The 23,398-nt window shown below is 45.8% G+C and overlaps 1 protein-coding gene and 1 long non-coding RNA gene across 10 annotated transcripts; one reads left to right on the top strand and one right to left on the bottom strand.

Moving 5' to 3' along the window:
• Nucleotides 1-1,757: 1,757 nt before the first annotated feature.
• On the bottom strand, nucleotides 1,758-17,069 carry LOC139077500 (uncharacterized). 4 transcript variants are annotated; one of them, XR_011530085.1, is made up of 5 exons: nucleotides 16,424-17,069; nucleotides 15,645-15,719; nucleotides 5,319-5,485; nucleotides 4,437-4,548; nucleotides 3,525-4,014 (listed from the first exon to the last, which is right to left on the bottom strand). It is a non-coding gene; the product is annotated as an uncharacterized lncRNA (long non-coding RNA). The 4 variants fall into 4 exon arrangements; XR_011530082.1 differs by lacking the exons at nucleotides 3,525-4,014; nucleotides 5,319-5,485 and adding an exon at nucleotides 1,758-3,399 and having other exon boundaries at nucleotides 16,424-16,554; XR_011530084.1 differs by lacking the exons at nucleotides 3,525-4,014; nucleotides 5,319-5,485; nucleotides 15,645-15,719; nucleotides 16,424-17,069 and adding exons at nucleotides 2,284-3,399; nucleotides 4,995-5,128.
• Nucleotides 9,455-22,769, top strand: SALL2 (spalt like transcription factor 2). 6 transcript variants are annotated; one of them, XM_008528790.2, is made up of 3 exons: nucleotides 9,456-9,862; nucleotides 18,147-18,464; nucleotides 18,585-22,769. In XM_008528790.2, exons 1-3 carry the CDS (start codon nucleotides 9,790-9,792, stop codon nucleotides 21,098-21,100), a joined length of 2,907 nt encoding a protein of 968 aa, XP_008527012.1. In that variant the 5' UTR covers nucleotides 9,456-9,789; the 3' UTR covers nucleotides 21,101-22,769. The 6 variants fall into 6 exon arrangements, with proteins under 6 accessions (XP_008527011.1, XP_008527012.1, XP_008527013.1 ...); XM_008528791.2 differs by having other exon boundaries at nucleotides 18,147-20,970; nucleotides 21,591-22,061; XM_070586004.1 differs by lacking the exon at nucleotides 9,456-9,862 and adding an exon at nucleotides 17,557-17,765.
• Nucleotides 22,770-23,398: the final 629 nt, after the last annotated feature.

Genomic DNA, 23,398 nt, shown 5'->3' with positions numbered 1-23,398 from the left:
GATGGATGGATGGACGGACGGATAACTTACTGCTGGTGGACAATGAGTCCAAGTCAAGTCTCCCTTCTTCTTCCCATGGAACTTTACGCCTACTCCTATGAAAGTTTCTCACATTATATTTTTGGTTTAACATTGCCCCTCTTCTCAGGGAGAGGCAGCGTCCATGTCTCAATTACCTTTGTAACCCCAGCATCTCAGTTCTCTTGTCCCTCTCTTAGTAGGAGCATGAGTGTGAGTCTATATTGACAAGTGTATATTTTTTAAATTCTACTTGCAGGTCTGGCGAGTGAAATGCGAAACGCATTTGATAAATGTTTGTTGAGAGTATAATTAACTGGAAGATCTAGCTTGGTCCTTATGTCCCAAAAGAAGGAAAGGATTTCTTTGGCCTGGGCTTGGGTTTAAATCCTGAGGTGATTCTGCCATCTGGAAATACAGAACCATGAACCTATAAGCTGCTTTGATTTTTGGAGGGACTTCTAGAGGTCGCGAACACCAGCAGGCCTGAGGGTTGTTGATGGACTTTTAACATTTTAAATTAATTTAATTCAAATTAAATCTAAATATGCAAATTCAATAATAATTACATTAAGGTCTGCAAAACAAAAGGAGAAACAACAATGTAAAGAATGCAGTCAGTCCCACTCTGACGTGCCATTCAGCGAGAACTGAGTGAGTCTCCTACTTCTCTTGTCCCTCTCTAATATAAGCAAGAGTGTGATTCTTATTGAGAAGTGTATATATTTTTATTCTACCTACCCCCTAAATGTAGGCCACCTACAGCATCTGATAGCCACAGAAATGATCATCTGCTCCAACACCAAAGCAAAACCAGTCTCTAGTGCACTCCTTCCTCAGAGATTTTCAACTTTGACTCCAGGTGACTTTTGTCCTAAGTGATACCTTTAGAAACCAACTCCCATGGATTTATTATTGCAAGACTTTACGCAGAAATTGTTGCAATAGACACATTATGTCGATTTAATGTAGATATTCATATATAAAGCACAGGTTAAAGCTAGGTGAGAAAATCATCTGGTCTAACCTCATCACTACAGATGAGGAAACGGAGGTCTGGAGAGATAAAGACATTTTCCCAAGGTGATTTAACTGGGAAGTGGAAGAGTCCGACTAGGACCCAAGTCAATGATTTCTCCACTAAAAATGGAAATGTGTGTCATCCAAGCTCTATTTGTGAAGTGGACTTTCACTACAAACTCCTGGAGGGTAGAAAGGACATGATGTTATGTTCACGTATGTCATGCCCAGCATGAGTATACTAGGTATAGAGTAGACACTAGGTGGGAATCAAGAAATGGCCAAACTCTGATTTCACATAACTGTGCTTTTTATTTTGAAAATTACATTATACATCTTTTTAATGCTCTTATTTTAAATAGATCTTAAATTTAGAAGGGATTTCATAGTACTCTAATAGTTATGACACTTTTTGTTTTCCAAGATTTTAAATTATGTAATGTGATTTTATTGAGTTTATTTTCTAAGGCTATTTTTAGGTATGTTGGGGGTGGGAGGATAGTGTTCCTTCTTCCACTTCCAAGAAAAAAGCTAATATGGGGATTTCTAGCTGACTAAATAAAGATGGACAGCTTAGATATGATGTGTATGGAAGGATGGAGAGGTTTTTGCTACAAAGATGGGGGTAGGTGATAGAAAAAACAACTCCTCTGGAGTAACAGGCCTGTTTCTCTCAAGTACCCCTCTTTACCCTCCCTTTTCTTTCAGACTTCTATCCATTTTTTTTTTTTTTTTTTTTGAAACACAGATACACCCTGGTAACACTTATCCCTTGATCAAAAGATGGGAGTAGAGGTCATTGACCCAGATATGACAAGGAAAGATCTAAACCTCATAGAGTAGAATTTGGTCACGAAGTTTCTCCTCCATCATTCCCAATTTCTGCTCCAAATCTGCTGATCCCCTTTCCTCATCTTTGTATATACATTTTTAAAGAGATATATATATATATATTTTTACATATCTCTCTCACTTTCTCTCTCTCCATATATATATATATAGACAATCAATTAGTTTGTATATATTATAATATATATATATACACACAGATATATATGTTTGCATGTGTGTGTATGTATCTGTGTGTGTATATAGAGAGAGAGAGAGAGAAGAGAGAGAGCATCACATCATGCATAATAAATTCCTGAACCTCACATTAGATTCCATGGGATTAAGCGGATCATGGGGTCAAGAAATGTACAATGCACTTTAAGATGGACAAAGAATAATGAATCAGGCAGTATATGATCATTAAATAACATAAGTATCATATTGCGATCCAGCCTCATAGAAATGCTCACTTGCAGGGAGGCACAGAATTCTCCATAATATACACTATGCCCCTCACCATGTATCTTTAACTTCCATAAGCCAGTTGCCATTCACCTCAAACCCACAAGTCCAATGAAGTCAATATTCACAGCAGTCTTTCCAGTTCTTAACTCCTCTCTCTGTTAACTCACTCGCTATCCTATTCCAGCATCTTTGGACGTGCAGGTTGTCTGTGGGATCTTCAGCTCCTCCTAGTTCTCCTCAAGGATTCTGGCTTTGATTTGCCCCACCAGCTCTCCTTATTGAGCCATCTTCTGTAGTAAACGTGCTCTAACCAACTCCATGCGAACCATGTGTCCTGTCTCATTTTGAGATTGTAAGAGCAGGTCCAGGATCGATGAGGAGCCACATCAGAAGTGCCTAATAATCCTGGGATTACCCCGATTATGGACAAGGAACAAAGCAGTGGCATAATTTGGAAATGGAAATATAAAAAAAATAACAAAGAGATATCACCAAAAGATTAAAGTCAAAACAATTACAAAATCGCTGAAAAATAATAGCCTGGACAGTACAAGTTTCCTCTACTATTCAAAAGTTCGCTTTATGCCACTTCGCTTTTACGAAAAGCCTACATTAGTACCTGTTTTCAAAACCAAAAGAAATTTGAAGAAGATTTTCACTTTTACGAAAAAAAGCAAAAATAGTGTTCAGCGTTTGTTTTGCAGCGAGACGTTATAGAGGCTAAGCAGTCAAGCATACTGTGCTATTTCAAGTCTTCCCCATCAGCCACAGCAGCCACAGCAGCCACAGCAGCCACAGCAGACGAGGAACCTCGACCTTCGACATGCAGGCAGGCGGACATCAGAGCTGTAGACCTTAGTGAGTTAGTGACCTGCCTGCCCTGATGGATTCAGACCACAATGAGATGTTAATAGAGGACCCCACTTCCTCTCTCTCCTGCACTCCAGTCTCCTGTACCTCGCATCACGCCACCTCCACCGACTCAGCCTTCATCAGCACGGTGACTTCACCATCATCAGCACCACCACCTCTCAGCCTCCCAGTGTGCTCGCTGTCTTCTTAATTCTGGTAAGAGAACTTACACTGTACATATATTATTTCTACTTTATGTAAGCTGTGTATTTATATCATTCCTGCTTTTACTATAAGTTAGTGTTATTTTAGGTTGTATGTGTTATTTGGTATGATTTGGTAGGTTATGTTTTTGGATCTGGGAACTCTCAAATGTTTCTCATAAAAATTAACAGTAATTGCTTCCTCACCATTTCAGTTTATGAAAGTTTTCATAGGAATACTCTACTTTTGGATAGTAAGGAAAACCTGCATTTGTTTTATTTTGTTCTGTTGTGTACTAGGTACTTAGCACATAGCAGGTGCTCAGAAAAAATCTGTTGAACGAATGAATGTGAATAAATAAATTTACCAAAGGCAGATTTAAAAGATTTGCACTTAGGGTCCAGCCCCGTGGCACAGCAGTTAAGTTCACACGTTGCGCTTCTCGGCGGCCCAGGGTTTGCCGGTTCGCATCCCGGGTGTGGACATGGCACTGCTTGGCAAAAGCCATGCTATGGTAGGCGTCCCACATATATAGAGTAGAGAAAGATGGACATGGATGTTGGCTCAGGGCCAGTCTTCCTTAGCAAAGAGAGGAGGATTGGCAGCAGTTAGCTCAGGGCTAATCTTCCTCAAAAAAAAAAAAAGATTTGCACTTAAAATATAATTAGGAATCAATTACGCATCATCAAGAATATTCTCAGTAATTAAATTAGTTGCTGAAGGATTCCTTTCCTGGGAATATTCTCCAATGTGGGGAAGGGATTATTATCTGACTGAATTGTTTAAGGTATGAAGTTATCAGAATGGAATTAGCTCCTAAATACAATGGTCCCCACAAGAAAAAAACAAGTTCATAAATTCTAGAGAGAGTGGAGAAATTAATTTAAGATCTATCTTTTAATTTTTACTTATGCTTGGCTTCCCACTCATTCTTGCCTCATTTCTTCTCCGGTTCCAAGCTGTAGCGGAAAGGGCAGTTCCCTGGGATAAGATCTGGTTCTGCAGAACCTTTGAAAAGTCACTTAACCTCTCTTGGTCATAATTACCTTATCTGAAAAGTGAGAGATTTGGAGATGTTCTCTATGGCCACGTCCAGCTCCACAGTCCTTGGGAGTCCACTTCTTCCTCTTCTTAAAGTTCCTCCTGAAGGCTCCGACCCTATTTCCATGATAGGTTGTCAATTACTCCTATTTTCTGACATACTCAATCTATATGTTCCTGTTCCTCCAAAGACTTGCGTCTGTGACTTAACTCCTTCTTTCTCATCACTCTGATTTGTTTTCCTTCCTCATGGCTTAGTTTTCTTTTTTTTTTTTCCTTGCCTTTCTCAACATACTCCCCCCTCACCCTCACTGTTTATATCTCCCCTCCTTTGTTGATTTGTTGATTTTCTTAGAAATGACCAACCTCAGGATTCCCAGAACTTCAGGAAATTGTTCCTATAATTTCTCCCTTGAAAACACACACACACACACTCTCTCTCTCTCTCTCTCTCTCTCTCTCTCTCTCTCTCTCCCCCCACCCCCACCCCCACCCTAGCCTTCTCCCCCTGCTGGCTAGGCTCATGGCCCTTCCCCCACAACCTCCCTTTCCTGTTCCACTACCTTGTCCTCTTCACAACCTCCATTTCACCTGTACTTAACATGAGTAACATGGAGAAATGAAGGAAAGCAAAAAGAATGAGTTCTCTCCTTCCCCTTGTGCACATTTAAATTCCTGCTATCCTTGCAGAATGAACTGTGAAAAGAAACACCAGACAAGACTCAGTCTGAATGACCCTCCTTGATCTTCACTCCCTCCCTCTGCCCCGAAAACACCATGGTAACTGCCACCTGAAAGAGGCCAGGCAGAAACTGTCTAATAAGACCAGAGATTGCTTGTCAATGCTTTCTTATTTAGTAAAGTTTTGCAAAGGCACTTTTCCTTACTCGTCATTGCCTTATTTCCTTAATGCTGGCAAGATAAAGAACGTGTGGTAGCATATGTAACTAGAAGAACCGTAACTTGTTGTAGATATTTATTTGTAGGTCTTCAAATTTTCTTTGGAAGTTGAAAGTTTAGGTCATCCTCTAGATCTGCAGCCAGAAATTGAGGCCTATAACAGAGGCAGAAATCAGTGGGATGGCAGCAAAGTGTCATATTGTGGTGACAATAACAAAGGCTGTCCAATCAGGCGTTGCTTGGGCAAATTTCAACCTGCCATTTATCAGCTATGAGACTTTGAGCAAGAAAGCTACTTTGCCTCTCTAAGCCTCAGTTTCTTCATTTGTAAAATGGGGTGTTCTGCATGGCTAAGATGAGGATTATATAATGCTTCCTTTGCAAAGTTATTTTTAAGGATTAAATGAGATCATTTATTCAAAGGGCGTGGCACACAGAATGTACCCAACCTATGATTAGCTATGATTATTGTTATCAGTAGAAAGGTTACATGTGTTTCTAGATTCCTAGTTTAGTTCTCTGGCAATTAAAACCAAATTCCCCGTAGGATCCTAACTCTTTGGAAGGTAGAAGAAATGCCTCTACAATGCCTGCTCTTCTACAAACCAGAAAAAGAGGAATGTTCAGAATAGAGTATTGTCATAAGAGAAGATGCCTCGAATGAAACGCCAAAAAATTTCCTGGACCTCCACATGACTACAGTTGTATTTTTAGGGCAAAAGCCATGATGAGTTTAGAAACACTTTTAAATGACTTAAAAGTGTATTAATCTCAACAACGTCAAAACACAGTTGGCCAACAGTAGTATATATATTTGAGAGGCATGCTATTTATTCAGACCACAGGCTGGGCTCCCTTCATGTGTCCATGGATTCCCTTGCAACAACACTGCAGTCCCCTGGGACCCTAGAGCCCATGGTTTAGAAGCCAGCAGTCAAGTGCAGTTGTCTCAAACTTGACTCTGCAAAAGAATAATTTAAGAGCTTATTTAAAAATCTTAGCCCCCAGCCCCAGAGATTCTGATTAAGTAGATCCTAGATCCGGCGTGGAGGCCAGGAATGTGAATTCTCGATAAATTCCCTATGTGATTACAGTGAGTCCAGAGGGGTGTATAGAGCTCTGGGAATTAGAATTCCTGACTGGCTCTTCATCTTTCTCTTCAAGGATCTCATTCCAATCACCTTCTCTTTGTTCCTCACAGTTCTGGGCTTCTTTAATTGGAGTGTTGCGCTGACATTACAAAACAACGTGTTGGAAAACCTCAGAGTCAAACATAATGACTGTCTTTCTTTAAAAAGCAACAGTAGTCAATTATATCTCAATTTTAAAAAAGCAACAACATATCTTTTCTTTTTAAGCACTTAATTTTGATACTGAAAATACCTTAACATCCATTTTAACTAATTCAGAGGCAACCTGTGCTCACAAATGAAGGATACAGAGATTATGCTCAAGCGGTCTGGCTTGAAAATTAGCTCCACGATGTAAACGCCCAACCATACTTTAAGCTATTCCTGAAGAGAGAAAACATTATTAGACCAATAGCCAATAGGGAAGCCACAATAGAAAATGTTGATAAAATTAGAAAATATAAGAAGGAACCACAAAGCCAGAAGAAAGAGTCCCTCTTCACCACTAACTCCCCCCATCCAGAACATTCCCCCTAGAACATCTCAGGCTCCCACACATGGGAAGGAACTAGGGGTAGGGTGCCAGGATAAGTCCCTTTTTCCTATCCTTTATTATCTTCAATGCCCTTGAGTGCTTCTTCAGCTTCTTGAGAATGTAAGCGCTTAGTTTACAAGGTCAAAAGACCATGGAACATTTTCCAAAAATTAAATCACCAATTAGAGAAAGAAAGTGTTGTTTTAATATTCCCTTCTGCTACTAAGTTTCCCTCTCTCTCTCTCTCTCACTTCTCTCTCTCTGTCTTTCATTCTCTCACTCTCTTTCTCTCCCTTCCCTTCTTTTCTCCCTCTCCCTCCCTCTCTCTCCTTCCCCTCCCCTCTCCACTTCACCACACACAGAAACCCCTTTTCAAAGGGGCTTTTTTCCAACTCAGTGAAGTAAAGTCTTTGCCCCTTTGTGGGGAAGGCTCATTAACATTCCCACAGCAGCATCTCTTCAAGGATTTTACTTTTGTAACTCTGTGGGGAGGTCAAGAGGCCACAGTGGAGAGGTAAAAAGAAAAAAATGGTAAATGGGGGAGGGCGGAAGAAAGGAGAGGAGGGGAAAGAACTCTTCCTTTCACAATAAGGCCAGCAAGAAGGAGGGTGGAAAAAAAATAGGAAAAGACAAGACAGACAAGACTCAGGAAAGAGACGAATATTGGACCCCCAAATCTCCCCTTGGAGATCTCAGAGAGAAAAGCAGACAGCTATGTTCCTTCTCGCATTTCTTTTCCTCCAAAAGAAGTAAATGAAGGAAATAGTGGGATGAGAGAGTGACAGGACCCAGTCTATTCCACTGAGAAATTAGAAGCTTCCTGGCCTCAGTGTTCCCCTTTCTCCTACAAGAGCCTAGTGATGACTGCACCTGTCTACTACAGGGAGGTTAACAGGATGAATTGGGCAACGTCAGCAAGAATGCCAAGGGTGGACCCTGAGGGAGCCACCCAGGGTCTTGACCCCAAAGGAGTGGGAAAATAATGGAGACTCAGTGAATTCCAAATCAAAGATCAGAGTGCTTCCCAAATCTCTTCTGGTGTGGGTACCTGCCTCATTTATCACCAGCAACCTTCCTACCATCTGCTGTCTCTCTCTCCCTTTCTTAGTATTGCCACACTAGCCTTGACGGGTGTAAGGGCAGAAATGAAGGGAACTTCAAGTTTGTACCCAACACTGTGAGTGAGCTTTGCTTTGCTTTTCTCTGAAGATGCAGCCGTCAGAGATTTACATCACTAAACTCTAAAGGAGAAAGCAACTCCCACTTTCCTAACTGGTGGTGTTTCACATGCTCTCTCATCTCAGCCAGAAGAATAAAAGGTAAATAAGGTTAAAAGAGGACCTAGGCATTATAGCTGGAAGATAAGGCCCATGTGGATATTCAATGCCCAGTAGCACAGTATTACTCAAATTCAGGTAGTAATAGCATGGCCAGAAGTTAAAGAACAATAAATGAATCACCCTTAACAGTGCAGGCTGAGTGGGAGAGACTTGATTGGTTGCCAAATGACGTATTTTAGAGACGGAGGAATTATTAAAAGTCAAACCTGACATCTACAAGGAGATTCTTTCCACAGAATCCTTGACAATTGTTTCCAGCCTCTGTGAGAACACATTACAGAAAGCCTACAAATTCACTGGCTTGTTCATCACACTATTAGAAAGTCCCTTTCCATTGAGCTGAAAGTGCCCCCTGTAGCTTCCACCCTGGAGTACCATGGAACTCATCCACATCATCTTCTCAGAGATGGGAGCTGGACAGGAGTGGGAGAGACAGAAGAGCCACTGAGCCTGTTGCTATTTTAAACGAGATTCTTTAAGATCAATCACTTTTTTCACGCTAGGAGTCTGGTGGCATATTATGCCTTTAACAATATAGAGGAAAAAAAATGCTAGACTGCTATCAGATGCAACTGGCTTCCAGGCCCATCTCTGTTACATCATAGCTGTGCAACCTTGGATAGGTTACTTAACATCACTGAGCCTTTTGGTTCATCTATAAAGAGGATCATCTATAAATAGGAGTAGTAAAACCTGCTGTGCTAATCTCAGAGTTGTAATACTTAAAATATGTCACGTATGTGAAAATAGTCTATTAATTATAAACAGCTCTGTGTATATTAACTTATTATAATGACTCTTCATCTTTACTCTATGTTTTTGCCAGCCTTTCATATCCCCATTTTCAACTGGCTGACTTTTTGGCCTCATAATCAAGATATACCAGAAAGTTCTTATTTCAGCTTATACCCTAGAAACAGTCACATTATCAAACAAGGTGGCATAGAATCATGAAAGAACCAAAAAGCACTGTGAAGATCTTGGACGAAGAGTGAGAAAAACAAGCTAGGGACCCTTTCTGATCAGACAGCACAGGGAGAGGCCCAGAGCCCTGGCAGGCAGGAGAGGGTTAAATCCTTTCCTCTGCAGTACAAAAGAAAAGAGTGTGCGGAAAGATTAGGATTTTTGCTTTTACAATGGGAGCTGCAGAAGCGTAGGGAAGAAGCTGAAGAAAAAAAAGGGGGCGTCTCCCCTTTAAAGACTTGCAGAGATTGAGAGAGAAAGAGAGAGAGAGTCAGGGACAGAGAATCAGAGAGAGAGAGAGAGAGAGACAGCGCGCGCACGAGTCTGTCTGTCTGTCTCTGCGAAGGGAGAACATCTCTGCTCCACAGTGATTTGCACTGGGGGAGAGGCATCAGTTGGCTTCAGACCCAAGGGGGAGACCCAACCAGGTCACCCTGGTTAAAACTAAGTGAGCACTGCCCCTCCCTATCCCACCTCTCTCTACCCGGGAATGTCTCGGCGAAAGCAGCGGAAACCCCAACAGTTAATCTCGGACTGCGAAGGTCCCAGCGCGTCTGAGAACGGTGGGTGCCTGGGGAGGGTGGGGGAGCCCTGAGTCCAAGCCTGTGTGGGTCAGGCCAGGGCAAGGGGAGGGCACCTGGGCCATGGGCAAAACCAGGGGGAGGACTTGGTCACTGGGGGCTTGGAGAAGTTGAGATGCAGGGAGTAAAGAGATGACCTGTGCTGGGGAGAAGCCCCGCTTGGCTTTTCTCAGGATTGATTCTGTTTGTGTTGTCTGTGTTGTTTTTCTCTAGATGAAATGGAGTTTTCAAACTGGCTCTGTCTCCCCACCCAAGAGTTTTCTCCCCAGGTCCCCCTCTGCTCACTGGTCTTTGTGCCGTTGCTAAGTAACCTCCTCAGACCTGAAGACCGTCTCTTAGGGGTGGGATTTTTCCCCCTTTTCTTTCTTGAGAGTTGGGTTGCAAGAGAATGAATTGGATAAACGTGAAGGTTCCCCTGAGGGAGAAGAGAAAAAAGTTTCTCATTGTTGGGCTGAGCTGAGAGCAGATCAGAGCTCCCAGAGGGAGAGAGCTAATGTCGGTCAGATGCAGCCTGGTTTGGGGTGTGTATCCATGTCACCTGGGGGAGAGGTGTGGATGAGGGACTTAGGTTTGTGCTTCAAGGGAGCTAAAAAAAGAAGTGTAGAAGCTAACATATATGTTAATTATACATATCATTTTATGAAAATATTATCATGTTTTTTAAGTAACAGATTTTCTTTAAGGGGGGGAAAAATTTCATGTATTCTTATAACATTCCGGTAAGAGGCAGACAATGGAGCAACTAGGGTGTTCAGAAGTGGCATTGCCCCAAGTCTCAGAAACAGAGGCACAGTCAGGACAAACACCTAGGTTTCTCAATGCTCAGTGCTGGCGGAATTCACTCCACTAAATTAGGGTTTTCCAAACTTGCTTGATTGTGGGTAGATCTGGGCTACAATCTGGGAATCTCTATCTTTGCAAGTGTCCAGGTAATTCTTAGGATCAAGCGAGTTTTGGACATACTGGTATGGCTACATATGTTCACACTGTGAAAGTCTGGAAGTCCTGGCTCAGGGACAAACTATTTATTTAGCAAATAGTTGATTCGCCCAACAATGTAGTGTGGCATTAAGTGCAAAGGTTCTAAAGCCAGACTTTCAGGATTCAAATCCTGGCTCTTCCACTTGGTTAGCTGTGCAACCTTGATTGGTTTACCTTGCCTCTCTCTGCCTCAGTTTCCTCATCTGTAAAATAGGGATGAATATACTAGCTACCTCATTAGGTTACTGTGAGAATCGAAATGAGATAGTGCATGTAAAGCACTTGGAAAAATAACTAGCATAATAAGTGCTTATGGTACGGTCCCTAGCATCAATAAGTACTTAATATGTGTGAGTATTGTTATTATTATATGTGAGTACAGTGGTACTTCCTGTAAGTGCTGAAATATGACCAAAGCTCAGAAACCTCTTGGAAAACTTCAGCATTTCTTTATAAGATGTGTGCCATGAAAAGCTCTAGGATAATGTTTTTGCAGTAACTAAAACTAAATCACAGATTGACCTTACCTTTTCACCTTCTGTAAAAAAATAACTTGAGCTCACATCAGGGCTCCATGTGCTACAGAACACCCTTAAGAGACATATTGTGATCTGGATGGAACACATCCTCCTCAAGTCACTGCTTTGCTGGGATCCCACTGTGCCCATATTTAGAGGTTCATGGTGTTAGCATCCTTCCCTCCCGGGACACATTAGCCCTCCTTAATGCTGCTGCAGACCGGATGTTTCCTCCTCCTGCTCGACAGGAGACTTCCCCTAGAGCCTCAGAGTTGCCTCATAGCCTTGCTCCCCTGCTGGTTGGATTGTGGAACAATACTGAATCCCCCCACCCAAGAGGCATCCTCTCCTCTCCTCTCCTCTCCCCACGTCTCCCAAGTCTTCTCACCCATTCGCAATACCACTCCTGAGGAAAAATCTGCGAGGGCGTCAAAAGAAATCTTTCACAACTGCCCTGAGTGGATTCTTAGGCCCCCTGAGCTATAACTCCCACCTCGGGCCATGAACACTTGGGGGTGGGGGGTAGGGGGATGCTGCTGCAAAGCCATCCCCATAGAAACAGTGCAGGCTTGAATCCAATGGCAGCAATAAATTCCAGTTGAAATTTTGCCATTGAGCCACAAAAGTCAGAAACATAAGTGTAAGGAGCAAGAAAGCAGTAGTAACCTCTTAAGATCTGCCTGAAGAAAGCCTAAGGGTTTTCTGATCAGAATTGTCCTGAGAGTGAAAGATCCAGGGCTACATGCAGGACTTGGAGTGTCACTGGGTCTCATCTGTAAGATGAAGCAGCTATATTGGATAGATTCTAAAATTCCTTCCTGCTCTTATATATAGATTTCTCCTTCCCTCCTTTTCCATAGATTGGGTTTCTGTTTGCTTATGTGATCTTCAGGCTCCTGACTTTTCCTTCTACCCCAGAAACATTTTCTTGTTCTGCATGCCTCCAAATTAGGTAGGGAGGGCTCTTATCTGGGGGAGGGCTCTTAGGTGTGTGTCATTTGGTGTCCCCGTGAAACGATGGACATCATCATGAGCATCAGCAGACATTTATTTAGTAGGCTAAGGTGCCAGTAAGGTTTTCAGGAGTCTTTGCCTTCTTTTAAGCAACGTTTACCCTATGTGACAAGCAAATGCTAAGCCTTTGTTGCACATTTTAAAAGCCTCATCTCTGCAGTGACGTAAGACGTCACCAAGAAACAGTCTGAAAAACCTACTTTCCAGCCCTGTCTTCGCTCAGCTTCCCGGACCAGAACACCAAAACCTAACAGAACAGTTATAGCACATAAGTGATGAGAAGGAAATAGTCTATTTACTTAAAAGCTCTGGAGAGAGAAAAAAATTTCTCTCTCCCCTACAGAGTCTAGAAATCTGGATTAGAGAACATAAGGGATGTGAATAGGGAAAATGTAAACTAGGACATCTGGGAAATAAAGGAAACAATCAGAAACCCAGATATTTAGTGAGAAGGAGAAACCAGGACAACAGCCAAACAGATCTAGAGGGAGAAATGGAAGTTAGCAGACATCAAGAGCAGCAAAAGGGGAAAGAAGGCAAAAATAGAGTTTTAAGGGCTCTGTTCTCTTTATATCTGGAAGTAGAGAGCAGCATCTCTCAGACTATCAAGCCCTGAGCCTTTCAGCCCTAGGTATCCCTGGGTCAAAAGGAAAACATTTCTGAGTAGATAGAAAGTAACTCAGGCATGGTGCAACAGAGCACCGGAGCAGGAAGCAGAAAACCTGGCTTGCAATCCAGCCTGGACCTTGAAACTGTGTGACCTTGAGCAAGTCCCTTCTTCTCCGTGGGCTTCAGCTTTTGGTCTTTAAATAATAACACATCACTAATATTTGCGGAGCATTTACTCTTTGTCAGGTACCATGCTAGGCCCTTTATGTATTTCTTCTTTTTTATTCCTCCCAACTCCTCCTTATTACCTCCATTTTTAAACACTTTTTTTATTGTGGTTAAATATACATAACAAAGTTTACCATTTTAACTATATGTAAGTGTAAAATTCAATGGCATTAAATATATTCACAATGTTGTGTGACCACCACCACCATCCATCTCCGGAACTTTTTCATCTTACAAAACTGAAACTCTATACCCATTAAACTATAATTCCTTATTCCCCTCTCCCCCCAGGCCCTGGCAACCACCCTTCTACTTTCTGTCTCTGTGAATTTACCAATTCTAGGTACCTCATATAATGGAATCATAATAATGTTTGTCCTTTTATGTCTGGCTTATTTCACTTAGCCTACTATTTTCAAGGCTCATCTACGTGGTCGCATGTATCTGTACTTCATTCCTTTTTATGGCTATACCTCCATTTTAAAGAAGAGAAATCCAAGCCTTAGAGAGATTAAGAAACTTTCTCAAAGTTACAGAGATTAGAAAGTGCTAGAACTGGGGCTTTAAATCAGGTCTGTTTGATTCAGAGCTGGCACTCTCAATCACTGTGCTCAATGAAAGGGTCAGATCTCTAAAGTCCCTTCCAACTCCAACATGGTATGAATTTTATGTTAAGTGCTGAGTCCTCTGATGTCAGAAAAATGTCCATAAAAAAACCTTTTTTTGGGTTTGACCTAAGATATTCCCGTTCTGGAAACAAACATATTTTTCTCACTTAGCTACCCTGGGTCACATGCAAAATCTGGATAGCTTACCGGATGGACAAATCATTGTACTTGTTTGTCTAGTGTGTTGCACAGGCCATGGGTACATTACTAGGTGTGGGTGGCAAAGGAGTATGTGTATATATTTAGGAGAGACAAGTAAGGAAGAGAAGATGGGACAGTCTCCCTTAGAAGTAGTCTATAGCACCAGTTACAGAGCCAATTCATAATTATGGACTCTACCAATTAGCGTTGGTCCAATGCTAACAGTAATTTTAGGCAGGTGCTTACATAGTGCACTTTGTTTCTTTAGTGGCTGGGTGATGCTTCACCTCTGTAGAACAAAGCCTTTCATCTAACAATTAGAAATATGGCTCAAGACGCACATACCTGGGAAAGGTAACATAGTCACTTAAATTCACAGTCAGATATAAATCATATCAAATTCTGTTCATGGAAGCAGGATACAAGAGAGCCTAAGTGTGGCTGTGGGCAGAGCAGAGAGGGAGCCTGACAGGAAGATTTAGCATTGAGCAGCTCATTTTGCCTATGTCCTGATTTTGGCCAGGTTGAGCGCAGGTAAGATTTGGGAGGAACAGGGTGGAAAGTTTGATGGGAGGGGCAGTTCTCCGATAGGTACTATGATTCTCATCCTTGGCGGCACATTGGAATCACCTGAGGAGCTTTACAAATATACTGATGCCTGGATCCCACCCTCAGGGATTCTGAATTAATTGGTCTGGACTGTGGCCTGGCCATCAGAATTTTTCCGGTAATTCTAATAGGCAGCAAAGTTTGAGAACCACTGCTCAACTACTCCACCCACTGTGCACTGCCCACCTATTTTTCTCTTTGTTCTCCCCAGCCATTCTCTCCTAAGCCTAAAGCCGCAGTGTGATGGGCCACCAGATTTAGACAGTCCCCTGGGTTCCCTTTTCCTTGTCATTTCAGCTCTTTAAAAATTTAAACAAGCATGTCCAGGTCTTAGTCCTATGTCCGTCCCAGACTTTGCATGTGACCCAGGAAAGCTTACCTTACCTTATCTGCTATCTAGGGACACAATTACCTGCTTAGTTTATTCCTGTATTTATGACTTCATTCGTGTCTACCTAAGAATCCTGCCCCCCTTTTCGGGATAGGCAGTGAGTGCAAAGTGCTGAGAAATAGAGGGTTCCTCTTACAGGTGGCTGTTGATCCGTCACCTTTCACCAGGGACTAAATTTACCTTAAAGAAGAGCGCAGATCAAATTCCGCATCAGAAAGCAAGTTTCATTAAAGAGCAAGAAAGGGGACAGTGTTTCCCAGGAGAAGATGAAAAGAAAAGGATTTCTTTTCTTGTCGGAAGACTTGACAAAACAGCAACTTGATATCAAATGTTCAATGCTAATTAACAAATGCTCAGTAGAAAGCTTCCATCTGATTCCCTCTCCCTTACTGAGGCCAGAGAGCAAATGGCAGGTAGGAGCCACACAGGGCCCTTTCTCTAGCATTAGGGAAGTCACATAATGTTGATGGGCTTGAGAAAGCCCTGGACAAGAGTCAAAATTCTGAATGCTTTCTTCACTGAATTACTGTGTGAACTTGGAAAAGTCACTTAACCTCTCTAGCTTCGATTTCCCTATCTGTAAAAATGAAAAACACTGCACCAACCTGTGACTTGCCGTAATTGAAATAGACTCTCCTCTTCCTCATTGTAAGGGTCAGGCCTGGAAGCGCACAGCTTACCTGTTTCAAAGCCACGATTCACAATGTTAAGATCCTTATGATTATCTGGAGTGTCAAAACATAATTCAGTAAAATGTTTTTGATTAAAAAAGACAGCAAAATTTATATTGAAAAGCAAAGTGGATATTACTAATACTAGGTTGTTTCAGCTTCCCACAAAAAGATCCCCTACCCTTGACATATACCAATGATATTAGCCAACGTCTTACCTCAGAAATTAATAAGATTAATAAGCAACATGAAAAATAGATCTAATTTTACTATTTGTGTATTTCAGGTTATTTTGATGGGCCACTGACAATGTAAATTCTCTAATCCATAATATTCAGGATTCCTCCCAAAATTTAAAGTCCCACATGCACATATTAATATTATTTGTAAGAGTTTTTCAAGGTTGTGTCCCCACAATATTTCTCTGAGGAAGATAGCACAAAGACAATATTGCCAGTTTACAAAAAGGGAAATGGGGGCACAGCGTGGAGTGACTGACCACCGTGCCTTAATTTACCAGCCAGGCGAGAACAGAAGTGGGATTAGAAAAACGTGGGTTTACTGATGCCCAGCAAACCACAAAACTGAGGATTTGCGGTCACTTCCTATAAGTAAGGTAAACTCTTAGAAAGTGGGAAACCCATTAAGACTCCTTTCCAGGCAGAAAAGGAATTCTGAGTACCTGGTCCAGGAGGCATCTCACCCCTACTTACCTTCTCTCTGAAGAGGAGGTAGCTTCTGTGGTGGTGAGGTAAGTCATTTCTAGGCATTCAAACCAGGTTGGGGCTGAAAGGGGCTTTAGACACCAGAAGCTGCCTGGTGGCTCCTTCAGCATTTTTTCCATTGTTTCAGGAGGAGCTCCCCTCCCCCCAGGTTAGAGCTAGGTGGGCCTCTGTAGGTCTCTTCAGTCTCGCATCTCCCCAAATCCAACTGCCCTTCATAGTGACAGTGTGTGTGTGTTGCAAGAGGACAATGGAGGAAGAAGGTTAGAGGAGAGGGTACTAAATAGGAGACAGCTCCTTAAATAAGCATGAACTCTATAAATTAGGTGTGGTCCTGGTGATTTGTGGAGTAACCATTCAGCTATTATTCTGGGAGAGGAGGGGCGGAAGGTAAAGGGGTTTAGTGTTCCTCAGAGAGGAGTCCTGAAATGACTTCCTTGGAAATTCTACCTTGCAGCCTCCCACCCTGAGAAACTTGTTTTGTGGAGGGGATGGGGGTAGGGTGGGAATGGAGGTGAGGGAGACAGGACCAAATATGGGGTATTTTGGCGCCTGTGTGTGTGTGTGTGTGTGTGTGTGTGTGTTGTGTGTGTGTGTTGATGAGGGATGGATGTTCTGGGCTCCCCCTCCCCCTCTGGCCTTCAGACCTCTGAGGCGATCAGACCACCCTCTCTGGAGTCCACGTTTTCCAGGCTCAGCGGATCCTTTATCCAAAGAAAAATAAGAGAAGCCTATCGCTTTGCTCTATTGAGCAAGGCTGTGTTTCCCACTGTGCCCCCCTTGAGCTTGCTGGAGGGGGGGTGGGGAGGGCAGGCCCGGGCAAAGACATCTGGGATGGGGGGAGTTGGCAGAGGGCAAGGAAAGGTGGACCCCCGCCATGCCCCACAGCACCTGTCACTGAGCCTCCGGAAACCCTCCTAGGCCCTGGGCTCCCGCCCCCATACACCCACCTCCGGCTCCCTGCTCCCTCCTCCTCCAGCTCCCGCCACCCTCCCCAGCAGCTCCTCCTCACAGACTCCCCTCCCCAGCAGCTCCTCCCCCATCTCCCCTCTCCCAGCTTTCTCGCTCCAGCTCCTCCCCTCCTCCGCGCCTCCTCGCTCCCCTCCCCCTCCTCGGCTGCTCCCTGCCCCCGCCGCCGCCGATCTCCATCTCTGCAGTCTGGGCCGCTGGGTGCAGAGGCTGCCGCAGCCCCGGCGGCTACTGCCGCCCGCAATCCCGATATCCATTGTCTCCCACTCCACCCGGCACTCTACCTCCCCCAAAACCATGGCGCACGAAGCCGGGAGGAGCTCTCGTCTCGGGGGTCCCTGCGGGGAGCCGGCGGAGCTTGGAGGTGCGGTAGGGCCCGGCCCGGGCAGGGGTGGGGGTGGAGGGGACGCGCGGGGGTAAGACTTTCGATGGACGGGGTAAAATGCACAGTTCTCTGCATCGGACCCCGTCCTCACACCCTTCCTTGCGCCCGCCGGTGGCCCGGGATCAGCGGGGCGTGGGGGTCGGACACGGGAGGGCAGTAGCTTGCGCGTGCCCGCCCCTCCCCATGCTGGGGTGTCTCTTGTCCAGGCTGGTCAGGACTGAGCTCTAGCCTTCTGCATGGCCTGATGGTGAGCTCATCTCCCCACCCCCAACTAGCGGTTACTGGGCTCGTTGTTAATTAGAGCCTCTGTATAACCATCCCAACCGCGCCACCCACGCTCTCTCCTTGTCTTCTCCCCAGGTGATGCTAGCGAGGAGGATCACCCCCAAGTCTGTGCCAAGTGCTGCGCTCAATTCACTGACCCAACTGAATTCCTCGCCCACCAGAATGCATGTTCTACTGACGCCCCTGTAATGGTAATAATTGGGGGCCAGGAGAACCCCAACAACTCTTCGACCTCTTCTGAACCCCGGCCTGAGGGCCACAATAGTCCCCAGGTCATGGAGGCAGAGCACAGCAACCCCCCGGATTCTGGGTCCTCCGTGCCCACTGATCCCACCTGGGGCCCAGAGCGGAGAGGAGAGGAGTCTGCGGGGCACTTCCTGGTCGCTGCCACAGGTACAGCAGCTGGGGGAGGCGGGGGCCTGATCTTGGCCAGTCCCAAGCTGGGAGCAACCCCATTACCTCCAGAATCCACCCCTGCACCCCCTCCTCCTCCACCTCCTCCTCCACCCCCAGGTGTAGGCAGCGGCCACTTGAACATCCCTCTGATCTTGGAAGAGCTCCGGGTGCTGCAACAGAGGCAGATCCATCAGATGCAGATGACTGAGCAGATCTGCCGGCAGGTGCTGCTGCTTGGCTCCTTAGGCCAGACTGTGGGCACCCCTGCCAGTCCCTCAGAGTTGCCTGGAACAGGGACTGCCTCCTCCACCAAGCCCCTGCTTCCCCTCTTCAGCCCCATCAAGCCTGTGCAAACTGGCAAGACACTGGCACCTTCCTCCTCCTCTTCCTCCTCCTCCTCCTCAGGGGCAGAAACGCCCAAGCAGGCTTTCTTCCACCTTTACCATCCACTGGGGTCACAGCACCCTTTCTCTGCTGGAGGAGTTGGGCGAAGCCACAAACCCACCCCTGCCCCCTCCCCAGCCCTGCCAGGCAGCACAGATCAGCTGATTGCCTCGCCTCATCTGGCATTCCCAGGCACCACAGGACTACTGGCAGCACAGTGTCTTGGGGCGGCCCGAGGCCTTGAGGCTGCTGCCTCCCCAGGGCTCCTGAAGCCAAAGAACGGAAGTGGTGAGCTGGGCTATGGGGAAGTGATGGGTCCCTTGGAGAAGCCCGGTGGACGGCATAAATGCCGCTTCTGTGCCAAAGTATTTGGCAGTGACAGTGCCCTGCAGATCCACCTGCGTTCCCATACAGGGGAGAGGCCCTATAAGTGTAACGTCTGTGGTAACCGCTTTACCACCCGCGGCAACCTCAAAGTGCATTTCCACCGTCATCGTGAAAAGTACCCGCATGTACAGATGAACCCTCACCCAGTGCCAGAGCACCTAGACTATGTCATCACCAGCAGCGGCCTGCCGTATGGTATGTCTGTGCCGCCAGAGAAGGCCGAGGAGGAGGCGGCCATGCCAGGAGGAGGTGTGGAACGCAAGCCTCTGGTGGCCTCCAGCACAGCACTCAGTGCCACAGAGAGCCTGACGCTGCTCTCCACCAGTGCAGGCACAGCCGCTGCTCCTGCGCTCCCTGCTTTCAATAAGTTTGTGCTCATGAAAGCAGTAGAGCCAAAGAGTAAAGCAGATGAAAATACCCCTCCAGGGAGTGAGGGCTCGGCCATCACCGGGGTGGCAGAAAGTGGCACAGCAACCCGCATGCAGCTAAGTAAGCTGGTGACTTCACTACCCAGCTGGGCACTGCTTACCAACCACTTTAAGTCCACCGGTAGCTTCCCCTTCCCCTATGTACTAGAGCCCTTGGGGGCCTCCCCCTCAGAGACCTCAAAACTGCAGCAACTCGTAGAAAAGATTGACCGACAAGGAGCCGTGGCAGTGGCCTCTACTGCCTCAGGAGCCCCCACCACCTCTGCCCCTGCAGCTTCATCCTCAGCCTCATCTGGACCTAATCAGTGTGTCATCTGCCTCCGGGTGCTGAGCTGTCCTCGAGCACTACGCCTGCATTATGGCCAACATGGAGGTGAGCGGCCCTTCAAATGCAAAGTGTGTGGCAGAGCTTTCTCCACCCGAGGCAATCTGCGTGCACATTTTGTTGGCCACAAGGCCAGTCCAGCTGCCCGGGCCCAGAACTCCTGCCCCATCTGCCAGAAGAAGTTCACCAATGCCGTTACTCTGCAGCAGCATGTTCGCATGCATCTCGGGGGCCAGATCCCTAACGGTGGTACCACGCTCCCTGAAAGCGGGGGAGCTGCCCAGAATGGCTCTGAGCAATCTACAGTCTCTGGGGCAGGGAGCTTCCCCCAGCAGTCGTCCCAGCAGCCGTCTCCAGAAGAGGAGTTGTCTGAAGAGGAGGAAGAGGATGAGGAAGAAGAAGAAGATGTGACTGATGAAGATTCCCTGGCAGGGAGAGGCTCAGAGAGTGGAGGTGAGAAGGCAATATCAGTGCGAGGTGATTCGGAAGAGGCATCGGGGGCAGAGGAGGAGGTGGGAACAGTGGTGGCAGCAGCCACAGCTGGGAAGGAGATGGACAGTAATGAGAAAGCAATTCAACAGCCTTCTCTGCCACCACCACCACCACCACCACCTGACAGCCTGGATCAAACACAGCCAATGGAGCAGGGAGGCGGTGATGTTGCAGGAGGCACGGAAGAGGGGGGCAAACCGGAGAGGAGCTCAAGTCCGCCATCAGCACTCACCCTAGAAGGGGAAGGCAGCAGCATCCCCTTAGTGGAGGAGCTGAGCATGCAGGAAGCCATGAGAAAGGAGCCAGGAGAGAGCAGTAGCAGAAAGGCCTGTGAGGTGTGTGGCCAGACATTTCCCACTCAGGCAGTTCTGGAGGAGCATCAAAAGACCCACCCCAAGGAGGGGCCGCTCTTCACGTGTGTTTTCTGCAGGCAGGGCTTTCTCGAGCGGGCTACCCTCAAGAAGCATATGCTGCTGGCTCACCACCAGGTACAGCCCTTTGCCCCCCATGGCCCTCAGAATATTGCTGCTCTTTCCTTGGTCCCAGGCTGTTCACCCTCCATCACTTCCCCAGGGCTCTCCTCCTTTCCCCGAAAAGATGACCCCACCATACCATGAGCCTGTTTTTCTTAACTGCTCCCCCTTGACCCAGGGAGCAGAAACTGAGAGCTCTGTAGAAGGACCTCCAAGGTTTATGAACCCAATTTGTCTTTTTCTCTGAGTTCCTACATGATATGTCCCTAGTGACTTTTCTCTAGTCCCTGAGCTTGGAAATCGTTGTGCTCATGGGGTGATGACCCCCTGAGGAATTTTTCTTCCCTCCTCATGCATTGTACCTGAGGAAATTAGATTCTCTACAGCTTTCACATTCCCAAGGGAAACCCTCTCCAGATTCCCTGGCGTGACCCTTCTCCCCTCTCCTCTCCCTTTCCCTTTGGCAGGTGCACCTGAGCACCCACATTTGAAACTGCAGCCCAGCCCAAAGGGACCAGCAGCTGTCCCTGGAGGGCCCAGTGCCACTCCTCTCTGGTGACCAGGTCTACCTGCAGGACTTGTTGTCCCAGGACATTCCCACCCAGCTGGTGAGGGTGGGTCCCCTGTTTTTCTGGAACCAGTACATGGCTTTCCTGTCACGTGACCTGCCCACCAAGCCCCAGAGTTCTAGCTCCACCTCCACTACCACTACAGGCCTGGCACCATCAGTGCTGTTTGGCCCAGGAACTGTGGCTGGGAAGGTGCCTCCAGCAACAGGATCCAGAGAGGCCAAGGAGAAGAGAGCCCCCCTCTTCCTATTTTGGCTTCCTACATCCAAGGCAGAGCCTGAGAAGCCCATCATAGAAGAGAAGCAGCAGACTGCACAATCCTTTTTCCCCCTGTTCCAGAAGGTGCCAGCAATGAAGATACAACAGTATCTGTATCTGGTGTCTCAGCCCTAGGGGGTAGGGAGAAATGAAGGGCATAGGACAGTCATCCCTGTAAACTCCTTGCTAGCCACATTAAGGAAAATGTGTTGGCTGGTCGATGCGCCAAGACATCTCCAGCTTCTCATATTCCTTCATCATGGCCTCTCAAAGTTAAGAAACAAGCAGATTTCTTGCCAAGAAGTCTCCCATGGGATATTTTGGGAAAGGTGAAGTTCATATCTTTAACAAGCATTGTTGGTGAGGGTAGTTGAAGGAGTAATGATGGAGAATTGTGAAGTGTTGCTAAAGCCTAGGGCTTGCTGGAAACCTCTATGATTAAGAAAGGGACATGATGTCAGGGAGGGGACCTTGAATTCTTGATTGGATGGATCTCATGAATATTCTTTTGGACTAATAGTGACTTAATGTGCGGCAGTGCACTATGGATCATGGGTGATTTCCTAGCACTAGTGTGCTTCTAGTTTTAGGTAATTCCCTCCTTTATTCCCTGGCCCCCTGTATTTTCCTCATATTTCCCTCTCCATGGCCCATTTCCTTCCCATTTTTTCCTGTCTATGGACCGGGGCTTGTGTCTTTGCCACTGTCTGGTTCTTAGAGTCCCAGACTTTAGGAGATGAGCTCCAGGTGCCGTCCTCCCTGCCTCTTCGTCTTGTAATGAGATGTAGTATTTACTGTTAACATAGGATCATTTGGAACCGGAGTTCTAAGGAGGAGAGAGTGGGGGTCCTGCAGCTGACGGACTTGAGTGATGGCTTCTCCTCCAAAGGTGTAGACTCCAGAACTTCCTAACATAGTAAAATGTGAAGAGCAGACAAGGGAGATATTAGTGTCTTTCCCTTTTCATTAAAGGTGTTTTAACCAAATATTTGTGTGTTTCTCCTTATTTCATGACTAAATACCCAGCTGGGGTGTGATATGGGTATTCCCTAACATTGAGATTCCCTTCCAACCTACATCTCCTGCCAAAACTGAACATATGGTGTTGAAATATTTAATTTATTCAGCCTTGTCCTAAAACAACCTCCAGTGAATGTAATTTCCCTGAGGAAATGGTGTTTGTCTTCTCAAAATGTAGAGGATTTGCCCAATGTGTGCAGACATTGTCTAGGTTATCTCTTTGCCTAGAACCTTCTATTACCAGGCTTTGTTTTTTGTTTTGTTCAGAGGTTGGAAGCTGTTTCTTTATTAGTCTTTCCTGAACCCCAGGCTAGCCTAGCTGACATCAGTTAATCTGCAGAACCAAGATGAATTCATCTTTATGATCCTTGAGATCTGATGTTGTAAACAGAAAGAAAAAAGTAATTCAACTCTAATAATTTCTACAACAAGGTAATATAAAGGAAGATTCTTAGCAAAGGAAGTACATTGGGGGTGGGAGCATGAAATGAAGTGTGTGTGTGTGTGTATATATATTTTTTTCACTTTGTCTCTCCACAACATGGTAAGGTTCACATTTGACTTTTAAGACCTTGCTTTCCTAAAGAAATCATTC

This window comes from Equus przewalskii, chromosome 1, assembly GCF_037783145.1.
Source record: "Equus przewalskii isolate Varuska chromosome 1, EquPr2, whole genome shotgun sequence".
Taxonomy (NCBI): Eukaryota; Metazoa; Chordata; class Mammalia; order Perissodactyla; family Equidae; genus Equus; species Equus przewalskii.
Note: the sequence above shows the minus strand (reverse complement) of the source record. Positions and strands in the feature narration are given on the sequence as shown.

Excerpts from the sequence above, each read along its gene's own strand:
- SALL2 (XM_008528791.2), top strand. The coding sequence starts at position 9,790 with ATGTCTCGGCGAAAGCAGCGGAAACCCCAACAGTTAATCTCGGACTGC. Across the intron at positions 9,863-18,146 it reads TCCCAGCGCGTCTGAGAACG|GTGATGCTAGCGAGGAGGAT; the intron begins GTGGGTGCCTGG and ends TCTTCTCCCCAG. Across the intron at positions 20,971-21,590 it reads ATGCTGCTGGCTCACCACCA|GAACCAGTACATGGCTTTCC; the intron begins GGTACAGCCCTT and ends CCTGTTTTTCTG.